This window comes from Rhineura floridana, chromosome 1 (genome assembly GCF_030035675.1).
Source record: "Rhineura floridana isolate rRhiFlo1 chromosome 1, rRhiFlo1.hap2, whole genome shotgun sequence".
In the NCBI taxonomy this organism is placed as follows: domain Eukaryota; kingdom Metazoa; phylum Chordata; class Lepidosauria; order Squamata; family Rhineuridae; genus Rhineura; species Rhineura floridana.
The window spans coordinates 246,638,186-246,653,454 of record NC_084480.1 but is presented as its reverse complement, the minus strand read 5'-3'; the positions used below and the strand labels follow the sequence as shown (position 1 = coordinate 246,653,454).

The following is a 15,269-nucleotide window of genomic DNA, read 5'->3' as shown; positions in this document are numbered from 1 at the left end:
TGCAATCTAAACATTCACCAGATAACTGTTCACACATTTACAACCTATTTTCCATAATGAAGGATGAATAACTTAAGAAATACTAATAGAAATAATGGACTCAGACAAATGAATACCTACATCTTTGTCACCCAAGTACATGACAAACATGTTGGATGTCTGCCGCCGTGGGCTGTCCAGCCGTGAGAGAGGTCTTTGAAGAAACAAAGAAAGGGAAGTATAACCTTTCAGATCGTCAAGGATATCTGGCGGTCGAACCTCAACTCCAGAACTGCCATTGAACCTCATGGGAATAGCAACCTATTTAAAATAAAAATAAAAAATTAATATAATAAATCACAAACTTATATAGGTAATCAAAACAGATATGCAGCATTATTATAATTTTGAGTAATGTAAGTTCTGAGGAGCCATGCAACAGCTATAACATACATAAACAACTACAGTCCTATTCAGACATTCATTCTTACACAATTATCAACATGTGGCAAGGAGAGTAGGGTCATGCTCATAGGCCCCATACCTGCTGCTATGTCCCCATTGGCCTCCCCCTGCTATCCATGTTTCAGGGGAAAGTCATTTGCTCAGGGAGCCTATATGTGGAGAGCAAGCCCCTCTCTTCAGACCTTGTTCCCCACAACATGTTGACAGTCAAGAGGAAAGCAGCCCTGTTCTCCCCATCACACAATGGTAATCACTTGAAGATAAGCATACGAATAAGGCATAGATATCAACTATATTAAAGATCCTCCGTGGCGCAAAGTGGTAAGTGGCGGTAACGCAGCCGAAGCTCTGCTCACGGCCGGAGTTCGATTCCAACGGAAGGAGGAAGTCAAATCTCCGGTAAAAGGGGTCGAGGTCCACTCAGCCTTCCATCCATCCGTGGTCGGTAAAATGAGTACCTGGCATATGCTGGGGGGTAAAGAAAGGCCAGGGACGGAACTGGCAATCCCACCCCATATATACGGTCTGCCTTGTAAACGTCGCAAGACGTCACCCTAAGAGTCGGAAACGACTCGCACTACAAGTGCGGGGACACCTTTACCTTTTTATCAACTGTATTGTCAAAATGAGCACTGAATCAAATGAACATGAACACAAATTAAATGATAGAGCCTAGAAAGGTATATGGCTGGCTAGTGGTTATTTCCTTAGAATAAGTATATAACTGTATTGGAAAACTTTGTAGTGAACTAGATGTTTACACAGGTACACTCACAGACATTGTGAGCAAAGAAATGGCTTTAAGGAAGCAACCAGTTCAGCCTAACCTGTTCCCTTGTTACCCAAGTACATGATCACATGGAGAATGCAAGGCCTGCTTGAGGAAATCAGCCCCTAGTCTTTTTAAACATATTGCTTAGCTTTTACATAGCAGAACTTTCCAACATAAAACTTTAATTAAGAAGCTCTATTAATTAATTCAAGTACAGCTTCATTTACCTTAGGAGACATTCAAAATCTGAGAGAAGAGGAATATTACATTCTGTTAAATGGGGGAGAAGCAAGTAACTGTGGGTTGTATTGTATTGTGTATTACTGAGATACGTTGTCATCAGATACCCTTGGAAAAGTCATGTTTTTCCATGCCCTATATCAGCAAGCTCAAGGACATTTTAAAGCACTTAAGTAATGATTCTTATTAAATTAGTGAACAATTTTAAGCCTGATGCCCTCCTTTTCCATGGCCATCTTGAATTTTGAAAAATCATGCTTGCTGTCTGAGGGTAGACTCATATGAGTGCTTATTGCGGAACTGAAGTAATGCTGTTAAGTTCATCATGTTTGCGCATGATGAGAGATGATATTTTCAGCCTGTTCAAAAGCAATTTCTCCCCAAATGGGTTTAAAACAGCAGGCCACAAGTTAGCAGGATCAAAAGTTAGCAGGATCAAAGGAGAAAGCAGAGTGTATTGCCTTCAAGTCAATTACGTCTTATAGCAACCCTATGAATCAGCAACCTGCAATAGCGTCTGTCATGAACCACCTTGTTCAGATCTTGTAAGTTCAGGTCTGTGGCTTCCTTTATGGAATCAATCCACCTCTTGTCTGGCCTTCCTCTTTTTCTACTCCCTTCTGTTTTTCCCAGCATTATTGTTTTTTCTAGTGAATCATGTCTTTTCATGATGGGTCCAAAGTATGATAACCTCAGTTCATCATTTTAGCTTCTAGTGATAATTCTGGTTTAATTTGTTCTAACACCCAATCATTGGTCTTTTTCTCAGTCCATGGTATCCGCAAAGCTCTCCTCCAACAGCACATTTCAAAGGAGTTGATTTTTCTCTTATCCGCTTTTTTCACTGTCCAACTTTCACATCCATACATAGAGATTGGGAATACCATGGTCTGAATGATCCTGACTTTAGTGTTTAGTGATACATCTCTGCATTTGAGGACCTTTTCTAGTTCTCTCATAGCTGCCCTCCCCAGTCCTAGCAGCCTTCTGATTTCTTGACTATTGTCTCCATTTTGGTGAATGACTGTGCCAAGGTACTGATAATCCTTGACAAGTTCAACGTCCTCGTTGTCAACTTTAAAGTTACATAAATCTTTTGTTGTCATTACTTTAGTCTTCTTGATGTTCAGCTGTAGTCCTGCTTTTGTGCTTTCCTCTGGTTGATACCTATTTACTGCACCATTTTTCTCCAGTGTCCAGTTTAGCTTTTCAGCATTAAATCAGCTCTGAGAAAACTGCTCTCCAGGCAGTAATAATATATATTATTACTCTTTGTTTAAAGGGTTTACTAAATATACCTGAGTAACAGTTATGAAATACTGTATTTGGGTGAGGGGATGGAGCAACATTATTGGGCGAGCATGTGATGACAGATGACAAAAGAGGTAAGAAAGGAATGAAGTGATGAAAGATCCTGCCACATACCTTGTTTGCAGCATCCCTGGCTTGATGGATGAGCTCTCTGATGCGGTCTATATTCTCAGATATGTTGCCTATTGGCATGAGTTGTTCATTGATGCTTGTAATCTTGTTAAACAGATCTGGGAGGATGTTTGTTAAGTTCTTTACTGTTGGTTGGATTAAAAAAAGGGGGTGAAATGAGGGAGCAATATGTATTAAAATGTCTGCAGTTGTTAGAATATAATGGGGCACACTCAATTCTTACTTGGGCTGAAACCAAAGTAGTTACCAGAAACGACCTGTTTATTGAGCATTCACCCTGATTTGCCTGTTGTTCGGGGTGGTGGGCAGTGGGTTGTACGACACTGGGTCAAAAATTGTTTCCCCATACTTTCCAGTGCATTTTCCCATCACTTTCCTTACAGCATCTTTTCCTTTCCCATCATATTCCTTACTATTTTTTCTGGAAGCATGTTTGCTTCACAAGAGCACCAAATCCACTGGAATTGTACAACCTGAATTTGTCAGCCTGCTACTGCCATAGCTCAGTAGAGCATCTGCCTCGCACATAGAAGGTTCCAGGTTCAGTCCCTGGCATCTCCAGGTAGGCTTGAGAGAGACTCCCACCTGAAACCCTGGAGAGTCACTGCCAGTCAGTGTAGACAATGCTGAGTTAGATGGACCACAGGTCTGACTCGGTATAAGGCAACTTCCTATGTTCCTATCCCATTCACAAAACAGTGGTAGTTTGGAACTGCCCTGAGATATAAATAAAACTTTAATTATTCCTAGTTGCTAATTGTTAGTTCCTAAGAGAAGTAGCAAAGCAAGTGAGGAAGGAATTATTGACCCACCTGCCAAAAGCCTCTTTCTACTTTGCTTGCTGGAACCAAGCAAGGCAAGACACAACTAAGACTGCAAGCCTAAATGTATGCAGGATTGTGTTGGAGATCTAAACTTCAAGAACACTCTTCTGGCATAGGTGTTACAGACCAGACCTAGGACTGAGGGTGCAGTCATGTTAAAGAATGAGGACTGATGCAGGAAGTGACAGTACTGTATGAAGTTCCAGCTCCATAATGTCACATTCAAATGACCTTGTGTCATTACATTCTGATTTGCATTTCCCTCCCTGCTTCCAAATTACTGGGTACTGCCAGGAGGGGTAGAGAAATGCACACGATACAACAGACACCAGAATATCAAGGAGGGAGAAGTAGAAGCCTGGTACAGGGTTCCTCCTGAAAATATTCTTTGTAACTGACACCATTCCAGACTAATGGTCTGCATTCAAGGATTCTAGATGAATGACTTAAGCAAAGACTTTGAGCAATTACGTTTCCTGGGGATTCCCAGCAATAATCAGTTCTATTATCAGGTGTGTTTGCTAAGTGATGACTGGACACATCATGAATCAAGAGCAATATAGCCTAGTTCTCTTTTACATAATAGACACCATCAGAAGCAAATGCTGATATCAATCCTAAAAGGGCAGAAGAAATTAATGGAGCAAACAAACTGCCTACCTGAACTGTTTGCATCATTCAAAGCCTTGTTGTAGTCAGCACTCTGCATGCTTCCATAGGAACCCATTATCTTTTCCACATCTGCTTTAATTGGGTTCAGTTCACCGAGAACATTAGCAGTAATATCATTGGCATTTTTTACCATGTTCTTTGCACTTGCAATCATGTTGTCTATGTCATCTAGCGGAAAGACAAAAATGTGTAAATATTCACTATGACATTTTCCTTTATTTTATTTTAAAATGTGACAAAAAGAGTAACCTCTCTGTTGCACTGTGTAGCTTTGGTTCTTCATACAATTCTAAGCATGTGAGTAATTTCTACATAATCACATAATCTTGCTCCGTATTTTCTTCCTCTTCTCCTCCACACTTGTGTAGAGCTATTTTTGATTTACTAGGCCAGGGATGGCTGGGTTTTATGGCCCAAGCACCACATATACTATAGGTCAACTGTCTGGGGCTCACATGTCAATGGTTGGTGTGACCTCCACATATGCACAAGCCGGAGCCTGGAAAATTACTTTTAAAAAGGAATAAATTACAAGTACAATTACTCTGAAAGGAATTGATTACTTTATCGTTACTCAACAGTAGTCACTACAATTACACTTAAGTTACTCTAAGAAAAACTAGAGTGCCTACAAGGTGCTGGCCTTGGCTGCTGCACACTAAGTCACCTAAAACAACATTAAAAATAAACACACACACACACACACACACACACAGAGGTAGTAGAATAATTCTTTTTATCCATAAGATAGCAGTGGTGGTCTCTCCGCTGGGAAGGAAGGTGGGGAGGGAGGCAGAAACCACTACTCAGATCTTTGCACATCAAACCAAGCGCAACCCCCCCACACACACACACACTCAGCCAGCAAGTGTCATCTCTCTCACTCAACACCTCCCAGACCCTGTCTTGCCACCAACTAAGGGACACCCACCCAAGCAAACATTTTCCCTTGAGATGCTAAAAAGCTAAAACACTGCAAATGCAGCAGAGTAGCCAGGGAGGGCAGCGGAGGCCACTTTGCATGCCATGTGCAAATATAGCATTCACACACACACGCACACACGTTGTCATCTTTCACCTCTACAGTTCTTTATCTCCATTCTGCTGCTGCCTCCTTCTCCTCCTTTATCTTGCCCTCCTGCTCCTTTTTCCCTCCACTCCATTCTTCACCACCACCATCCATTTTTTAAAACAATTGTTTTCTCCACTCCACCCATCTCGCTCTCCGCCTCCTCCCTCATCGCCTCCTACCCACCCACAGAGCATGAGGGAAGAACAATGTTGCACAGAAGCCCAGTTTGAGGCACATGATTTTCATCCACAAATCAGAGGAGCAGAAGACTTTGCCTGCTCCCCCCCCCAAGTAATGCCCAAAAGTAATGCTGGAAACATTACAATTACTCCACAAAAGTAATAAAATTACTCCTTGTTCTATTACAATCAAAATGTAAAAGAATTACCCACTTGTTCCTCAAAAAAGTAATGAATTACAAGTAATTTGTTTTTTGCAACTAATTACTTCCAAGCTCTGGCACAAGCATACACACCCCTCTGCAGCTACTTCCTGCAGCTCCACTGAAAAAATGGGTTATTACCTCCTCCCCATTCATCAAGTAATTGATCTGATGACTAAAGAGAGCGTGATTTGTATCCTCATTAGAGTGCTGGGCTGGGCAAGAAGGTGTAAACCTCTCCATCCACTCCAGCACCATCTCTACTTTTTCTTTTCTTTTTGACATTTCCAAAATTGGTGGTCTTGCAGGGGAGGGGGAGAAAAATTTACAAGGGGGGTGCTGAGCCAGGGTTCAGTCACTTCTGAACTAGGTGCTAGGCATAATATCAAATGCAGAATGAAATATACAGCAGTAGAAACCCAGATCAAATTATTTACCTCTGTTGATCCCTTGGAGGCCAGTTTTGAAGGTTGTAAGATCTCCTTTTATTATATTTTTCTTGCTTTCGGCATCCTCAACTCTGCTCTTTAAATCAGCAAGAGTTGGACTGATTTCTGTTAAGAAAAAAATCAGGTGTTCATCAGCCTAGTAAATATTGATTAGATCATTTTTCTGGTGAAGCTTCATTACTTTGCTCTCTAGTCTTCCTTTCTCCAGGAGGAGGAGAGGCAGTCACAGACAAATTCACAGTCACATTAAAAAGGCCACCTTTACACTGGACTTTGGATGAGTATTGGGTATAATCAAGTAAACCTGCAATCCTGCATTAAAAATCCAATATTCTGCAACCAGGGAGTAGTTTTCTATGGGATCATAAGTAGTGAAATACAGAGATAATTAAACTTCCAGGAAAGCTCCAGTGATTTTACCACCTTCTGAAAAAGCAGCTATCTGAGGACTAAGCCGGGACAGATATATGTGGAATTTTGTTAACCCTTAGCTACCAGTAACTGGAGGAAAGGTACCACATACCCTTATGGGTGGACTGGCACTGCACAATTTAAGTCCAGCTGCTGTATTCTCAGAGTCCTCTATTCTGCATACAGTATTTTGAGGGCTGGAAGTCTATTTGACAGCACAACTCTTGTGGATCAGGCTCCTCTACAATAAAATCTCTCAGCAGTTGTCAGGTAAGACATTGCATAAAACCCCCAGATAAAAATATGTATGACTCTCAACCTTTTTTTGAATTATTTTTTTCTTACAAGCCAAGTAGCAAGCAAGTCAAGTTACATGAAAAAGTCTTTCTCACTTTGATTATATATTATTAAAAGTTGCTGCAGGCCAGATAAAATTATTGTATTGGGCTACATTTGTCTCATCATGTGCCACTAGATTTGTCCGCTCCTGCTTTAAAAGGAGCTAAGGCTAAACTGATTCAAAGGGTAATTTCTATAGTGGTAAATCTCTCAAATAGTAATTTTACCACTTCAGGTTTAATGCAGGGAGTTTTGTTTCTCCAAAACTGCTCCCAAGTATCCAAAGTCAAGGCACTTTTCAAAACCAACCAGTCTTTTATGTGATGTAGTTACTTTGTTATTGCTCATCTGAAAATTGCCAATTCCAGACTAAAGACGTTTGCCATAAAATTGTGGTGGTAACGATGGCCATGAATCATCCCTTAATAAGCCAAAGTCTGGAACAACAACATCAAAATATTGGCAAAACTTTAATGAATCTTCACATTATTTGTTGATTTTCAAGATACCCTGTAAGGTCTTTTGTGCAGCCTGTGCTTGATTTAACAGATTGTCACTCTTGGTCTTCAATCTCTTGGCCTTTCCAGCTAGGTCTTTTTTCTCCATTGTCTGAAAATGAAGAATTGCCATGTAAAATGTTCATGTAAGGGAGGCAGTATACACTGAAAGGATTTTAAATTCACAATCTATTGTCAAAAGAGGCAGTGCACACAATCAGGGAGAATTTAATCTTTGCCGGGTGTTTTCTATTTTCATTGGATGCAGTCCATCAAAATCTACTACTTATAGCCTTCATTTATTATTTTAAATATACTTCTATGCAAACCACATTTAGAATATGAGGTGTTTGGAGAATTATGTCCTATGTCTCTCTAAAACCTGTTCTGAATCTGCCAAGATCGGTCCTATGATATCTAAAGTAGTAATGAGATGAGACAGCATCTTTTTTCAATCAAAAATGTAGGCAGCCCTCAGATGCATAAGATTAGGGTCAGAGCTTCCCAGTCAATCTCTCTGGTGGGGTTGGGGTGCTGTTAACTAAAATCAATCACTGCTTTTAACTGCATTTTTAAAAAGCATATGTACATGGCATATATGCAATGGTAACATTCCAAAGCATGCAAAATACGCTGTGAATTTCAATATGAGCCCTCTGAATTCCCAGTTAACAGTTGCCGGTTCCAGCCTAGAACACCTTAAGAGCTCAGAGGGAAGAAGAAGGAACATAGTACTTGTGCCTCCTGCTCTGGTACTTCAATGATTTCTCTGCCTAGTCTTCTCCTCCACCGGTTATGAGGCCCAGTAAGAGTCCTGCTTGCTTCAGCAGGTAGGAGAGAGGGGTGGCTAAAGGGATGATGGGAGAGGTGGAAGATGTCTTGCTGACTCCAAGACTGATGTAAGCTAACAGGCAAACTGCCTGAGGTTGGACCATGCATCTTTCTTCCTAAAGGATGTGCACGTACAAGCTCAACTTCAGGATAAAAAAAGGTTTTTTAAAAATGGGTAAGAAATGAGGTGACCATTCTGATGTGATTTTAGAATATTCTTACTGATAAAGCTGAATCTGCAGCATTTGATGCTCTGTTGGCTGCAGCCTCTGCTGCTTTGATGGCATCAATAATGTTCTCATAGGCAGTAGCAGCTTCCACAGCACAGGTTACCAGCTCATCGTTGCTGGCATTTTTCTTGATCCTGGCGGGGGGGGGGGAAGAGAGAAGAAAAATCTAGCAATCCAGAGCATGTAGGATAAAAATGTGTTTTGGCTTCTCTTTTGGTGTTTGCTTATAAAGGACCATCAAAAAAGCACAACAGGCACCTGGGGTCCATGGCAATGTCGGCCACCCACCCAACCATCTTCAAACAGAGACCAAGGAGTCTAACACGCGAGTGAGTCAGAAGATCGACACATGGTATATACTGTAATATGAGTGAACCAACAAATGGTACTTTAAGCTCCCCCTTTTTGTGTGTAGATGCTCCACCACTGAACTTCCTTTTTAAGCAGAGAATTCATGCCATGACGCAATTCTTATGTGGCTGTGGATCAAAGCAGCCAATCCCAAAAAAACCCTGCATGAAAACAGGGGTATGCCCTTAAATCAGAATTTAAAACTGAAACACACACACATACTGTACTTGTTTATGCAAAAAAAGGCAGAGAGCAGCAGCCAAAGTTAAACAGTTATAAATTCCACCAATTCCATCTAGTTTGCTTAACTTTCCAACTGAAATCAGTGAGACTTAAATGTGTTTCACTTTGGCTCAATCAAGCCCAACATGTTTAGGCTGGTCAATATACAGTGCAATGTATAGATGTGATCTAAAAATTAAATTTCCATGTCACATAAAACAGGAACTGTGGCAGTGGTCCTAGGTGAAGAGAAATTTAAATAGTGTGACAGAGAGACTGGTCATGTTCTTGACATTGACTGAGACACATTTCAGGTGCTATCCGAAGTGAGCATGCCTGCAGGTATGGCATCAGGTTTGTGGGATCCTGGGCAAGCTGGTGCCCCCCCCCGCCCAAGCAAACAGAGAGGCAGGTAGCAGTGGAGATGGGCTACAGGGAGCAGACCAGCACTCTGAAGAAAAGCACCAGGTGAATCACCTGCCATCTTGATTTCTCCATAATGCTTTTAGGCTCTACATCAGAGCCACTGGAAAAATTTAATATGGCAGAGGCGGTAGCTACCTCATCAGGCACCTCTTTAGAGTGCCAGGACCAAAAAATGTTTTTAAAAGGAGGAAAGAAACACAAAAGGGCTGGTGTCAGTTGCTGCGAGTCCTCTAGGGCCTCAACATTTGCCCCACCATGTTGGGAGTAGGATCTACATGCTTAACTTCCTGCATGCTTGTGTGGCTTGCAGGAGAGGCACTGCAGTTCAGAACATGATTCAGTATAGAAACCTCCGATACTCCGTCCTTAAATTGGCTCTTTTGCCTTTTTAATTCACCTTTAGCACAGGAGAAATGCAAAAATGAAAACATACTCATCCAGTTTTCTTGCCAGGTCTTGTAAAAAGTTGGCATGTTCCTCCGCTCTCACTACCAGGGGCTCCTTGCTGGCTGATAAAGAATGGCTCTTCAGTTTTTCATTTAGGTCTTTCCTTGCTCCATCCAACTGGGCAGCTAAGTTTTCATATTCCTAGAGTTTGAAGGCAAATGCCACTTTATTTGCTGTGACCAAGACACATTATAACATTGCAAGAAATAAATGGCAGTTCTGTCTTTTGTGTGCTTTAGCTTTTCAGGCAAATCCTGGTGCTGTTGTGCACAAGCACAGAGGATTAAGCACAGAAGATTAGATAGAAATGAAAAAAAAATTCATGAAACTTTTATTTTGTGAGCAGCTGTTATTGCCTACATAATCAAGTCATTTGCAACAGTTTTTTATTTCCTTTACAATGATTTTTCTCTCTTCACAGAATTAAAGCATTATTTCTTCAATACCTCTTTGCTCCTCTGCAGCAAGCCAAATAAGCTGTTTGCTTGGGACAATGATGCTTGAGCAGAACTCAGATGATCCAAGATGTCCTTCTGTTGTTTAGTCATCTCTTCAATCCGTTTCTGACAAAGAAATAAATGGCATATTGAATTTTTAACACCACAGAATAGAGCTTTCAGATTTGCAGAGCCATAAGTAACATAGCCTTCTGCATAGTAACAAGGGGCACAATCTAACCAAAGGCTGGTTCCAAGTGCAAATGCAATTTGGGAAAAGTTATAACTTGTGGAATGGTCAGGTTGCTTTACCTGAAGACAGGCTGGTCCTAAATCAGCCACATGTACTATGGTAAACAACATACTACATTACCTTTTAGTGAAGGGGTTTTGTGTTTTTACACAAATTGCCTGATCTGGACTGGAACCCCCTTGTGCCTGTAGTCTGCATAAGAATGAAGCTCCCATTTAAGCAAATGAGAGTCCCCCTTCCCAATGCAAATTGCAGGTGCAGAGCCCTGATCTAGATCAGGAACATAGTGGGGGCAAAAAAGTTAAAGATCCCCAGCGCCCCTGCTTGGTTTCTGATCCAGATTAGGGTGACCCCATGCTTGGAATTTGTGTAAAAAGCTAACAACCACTCTTGCTCTTAAAGGCACAGCTACATAGCTAATGCAACATGCAGTTTGGCCCTTAGAAGTAAAGATTTTTATCAAGAGAAAAGTGACTTTGGGCAGAGTGCGGGGACAAGGAGAAGGCTATTATTCTCTGGGCTTCTGGCTCAGAAGCTTTCCCCTGCAAACTCACAGTAAAATCCTATACATGCCTACTCAGAATTAAGTTCCACTGAGTTCATTGGGCCTGACTCCCAGGTTAAGTATATATAGGATTGCAGTTTAAGCATCTTAGCACTTTACAGCTGCTGTTGTAGGGCTTTGCTATCAGTACTCTGGGCCTTGCTTCCTGCAAACCAGGGAGGGCTAGTCTGGGATTGGGGCAGAGAGAAAGCCCTTCCCCTTGGCATCTTTCTGCAAGGAGACCCTGCCTCCCAACCAAGTGAAGGCACTATCATATAATTGAAATGATTTTTCTGTAATCATTTCCTTACTTGGAACTAACTAATTTCCTTTACTGGGCTCCTTCTGGGAGGATATTAAACAAACCAACAAACCAACAGTTTCCAATATAGGGGCTCATCCAGACGGAGCGGGATAATCCAGGTTTTCCATACCCGCTCTGTCAGCTGAGAGTCCTCACTTGCCCCTTTTCCCGCTCCTTTCCCGCTTTTTGCTGATATTAAAAACACGCTTTTTTACCGGCCGCACACGCAGCCCGAACATGCGGCATCTTCTCGCTTTTTTCCAATCCATGCCCACGACACATCTGATTCGTTGGGAAAATATGACGTCTGCTCCCCTCTCCCCTTCCACTGCTATCAGTTCTGCGCATGCGTGCTTGAATGCGGAAGCGCGAAAAGCTGGCAGTCATGGCCCAAACCGAATTTGGAGGAGGCGGCCACGAGTCCTCCCGTAGCCTGTGGGGCCCTGGGCAGAATCATAGGTGGCTGATGAAAGGGCGGCGGGCAGCACAAAGAACCCACTCAGGCAGGGGATTCGCACCTCCCCCCTAAAAGCCGTGAGCACGCCTGCTTCACAGCTGATGAGCCGGAATCGGGCAGCACAAGGAATTCACTCAGGGGATTCAAACCTCCCGCCAAAGTACCTCACACAAACCCGATTCACAGCTGATGAGCAGAGAGGGGGGAAGCTGTCCAGCCACTCATCTGGGGATGGGGGATGCCCCAAGAGCGGGAAGCGGCTTACGAGGCTGCACGGCTACAAAGGAGAAAAACACGCCACAGCCCACCCAGCTTCTCATCACACACAAACAACACCTATGGTTACGGTGTCCCCCACTTTACAACACCATGTCTGCTTGGCAAGTCTTGCAGAACTGCGCATTTGTGGTAAACCAGAATAGTTATTCCATTTGGCAAGCGAGTTCTTGGATATTTCCCGTTTCAGCTTGCCAAACACTCCCTCTGGTTGAAGTTAGCCATAAGTCAGGATCGCAGCTAATTCTGTTGCTATGGGCGAAAGGCTATAGCTCTGTGACAGAGCACCTATAGCAGCATATCTGCTTGGCAAGTCTCGCAGAAATGCGCATTCGTGGTAAAGCAGAAAAGTTACTCCATTTAGCAAGCAGCTTCTTGGATATTTCCCTTTTCGGCTTGCCAAACACTCCCTATTGCAGCCATTTATAGGCCCCAGCAAGTACATCATAATTGGGGCGCAAAAGTGATTTGTGTTTCCCCTTCCAGTTTCCCCTTCCTTCTGCTGCTTTCACAAATATGCTTTCTTGCATTTCTGCAATCACGTTAATCCAAAACGGTTAAACAGCCCTGTTACACTCCTTTGTATATACACGAATGTCTCAATTCCCATATACTTTGGAAAGCAATGCAGCAGCGGTTCCCTTCACACAAAGAGTGTGCGCCGGGCTCTCTAGGAGGTCAGAGTGCCGGCCTCTACTTCCTGCTTATGCGCAAACCTGCATTTCCGCACCTGCGCAGTATATCCAACAGCACTGATTGGCCACGTTTTCCCAGGCGACGTTTCCACACAAGCGCAAATGTGCAAAGGACGGGATTGGCTGGAAAAGAGGAGGGGGACTGGGGAACCGCCCCAGGACCGCCCATGCAACAGCATCATCTCTTAAATCCGTGGTATTGTGTCCGAGCGGCCAAAGGAACAGCGGATGATTCACGCTTTTAAAAAGTGTATTGCATTTTCCGCGGTTGTGCGAAAGCGGATTTAACCGCACGAAAACGCGCTTTTGCACTCGGCGTCATCAGGACGACCGAAAAATAATGAGAACACAAAGTGGTCATGTCACACATTTTGCAGTCGTCTGGATGAGCCCTAGGTGTTCTGTTTTACTTTTGTGCTGAACAGGATAGAACCATTTTTTGTGTGTCCATGTGTCCCTGGGTCATCTCAGGTACTTTCAGGGCAAAGGGAATAGGTCTGGGCAGGGTGAAAGAATGAATGAAATTACATTTCATTTGGCTATTCTAGAGAAACTAAACCCTCATGTCAAGCTTTTAAGAAATAAAAAGCAAAAGAAAACAGTAGTATCTGCTTCCATTGACCTTGCAAAGTGTCCTTTTGAGAGAGAGGACTGATAAGGCAAAATAAAAAGACTTGGATTTTTACTTATCCTTCATCTGGGCTCCTGCTGGGAGGAAGGGCAGGATATAAATAAAATAATAAAATAAATAAATAAATCTATTAAATTTTATCAAAAAGGCTTACCTTAACATCTTCCAAGAGTACTTTATTATTTCCATTTAAACTTTCAGCCAGCTTTGTTTGTTCTTTTGCATCTTTCAAAGATACACGAAGGTCACTGAGTTTGGATTCATATTCATTTATTGAATCTCTTATAATTTTAATAAGTCTCTGGTTTTTTGCTTGGTGCTTTTGCAGTTCATTCCTTACACGGTCCAGCACTATAGAATTAGAATGGATAAAGTATGGTTATCAGATAGCAAAATAAGAACAAATCTGATCTTCCTTGAGCAAAAACATCATATAGCTGTAGGACAGGGGTGGGGAATCTCAAGCCTCCAGATGAATCATGGCCCCTAAGGGGATCTCATTTAGCCCCTAAGGAGATCCCATTTGGCCCCTTCAAGGTCACTTTCCCCAACCCCATATAACCACCCATCTGCAGAGACTTAAAGGAAGCATGAGGGATTTTGACAGGTGGGCACCCCACCCGCCAATCATGTGATGACATCATGTGACTGATAGGAGGGCAGTCACGGCCACCTGTCAAATTTGTCCATGAGGCAGATCCTGATATGGATCTGGACCATGGAGCCAAAAAAGTCCCCCATGCCTGCTGTAAAAAGATGAGCACCCACCCATCTTAAGCCCTTTCTGGTCAAGAGTGCTGCTCTAGATCAATCTCTTGTCAATGAATGAATTTTAATCAGCTAAAACAATCTTCTTTAACTTGGTGCTTTTTGGGAGTGCTCTGGCTAACCCCCACTTTGGTTAATTTGGAGTCAAGGGGGTGGCAAGGCCCTGGAGTTTTCTGGACTACATTTCCCACCCCCACCCCGTTTTCTGATTCATTGTGTCTTCCTGAGAACTGTGAAATGAGGACAAGAAGCAAGGACCATCTTTTGGCACTTTCAGAAGAATGTGAAGACCTTCAATTAAATGTTATCTCATTTCTTGGCTGATTTCCCTCATGCCCAGCAGAACAATCCCATTGTTCAAATTCTAAGTTTCAGCACGAAATATACACACACATGAAATCACTTCATATCTCAACCCCTCCTTTTTAAATTGCTTGGTAAGAGAAAAAAGGGTAATTAGGAGCAGGTATTGAGACCCAAGATGGCGACCTGAGCTCCAACATGTATGACTATGCTCTTAAGGAACGCAGCGCGGGACTTTGGGCCACAGGCTGGGAAGAAAATCTCTGCCTTGGTGCAATTCTTGAGGCATAGAGATTTCTTCCTGCTTTTTGATCAGAGCTCCTTCACATCACTTCCGTTTTATTCTATGATCTACTCCCTTGGGCCTAAGATAGATAATCTCTGTGACTTGTCATGTCTTACAAGAGTAGGGACCTTTTTTCTCTTTATTTTAGAGTTATGAATGGGTTAGAGCAGCCTTTCCCAACTAGTGGGCCACCAGATGTTGCTGGACCACAACTCCCATCAGCCTTAGCCAGCATTGCCAATGGTCAGGAAAGATGGGAATTG

General features: G+C 42.5%; 1 protein-coding gene across 2 annotated transcripts in view; it reads right to left on the bottom strand.

Annotated features, from left to right (window-relative positions):
• Positions 1 to 15,269, bottom strand: part of LAMA3 (laminin subunit alpha 3) — a 207,480-nt gene that overhangs the window by 46,406 nt on the left and 145,805 nt on the right. For both annotated transcript variants that reach the window (XM_061596969.1, XM_061596976.1), the window contains exons 51-59: positions 13,804 to 14,000; positions 10,499 to 10,615; positions 10,039 to 10,193; positions 8,599 to 8,740; positions 7,558 to 7,657; positions 6,287 to 6,403; positions 4,384 to 4,563; positions 2,882 to 3,024; positions 121 to 300 (exon numbers count right to left, since the gene is read on the bottom strand). In XM_061596969.1, the coding sequence (XP_061452953.1) occupies positions 121 to 300; positions 2,882 to 3,024; positions 4,384 to 4,563; positions 6,287 to 6,403; positions 7,558 to 7,657; positions 8,599 to 8,740; positions 10,039 to 10,193; positions 10,499 to 10,615; positions 13,804 to 14,000 (1,331 nt within the window). The remainder of the gene's footprint in view (positions 1 to 120; positions 301 to 2,881; positions 3,025 to 4,383; positions 4,564 to 6,286; positions 6,404 to 7,557; positions 7,658 to 8,598; positions 8,741 to 10,038; positions 10,194 to 10,498; positions 10,616 to 13,803; positions 14,001 to 15,269) is intronic.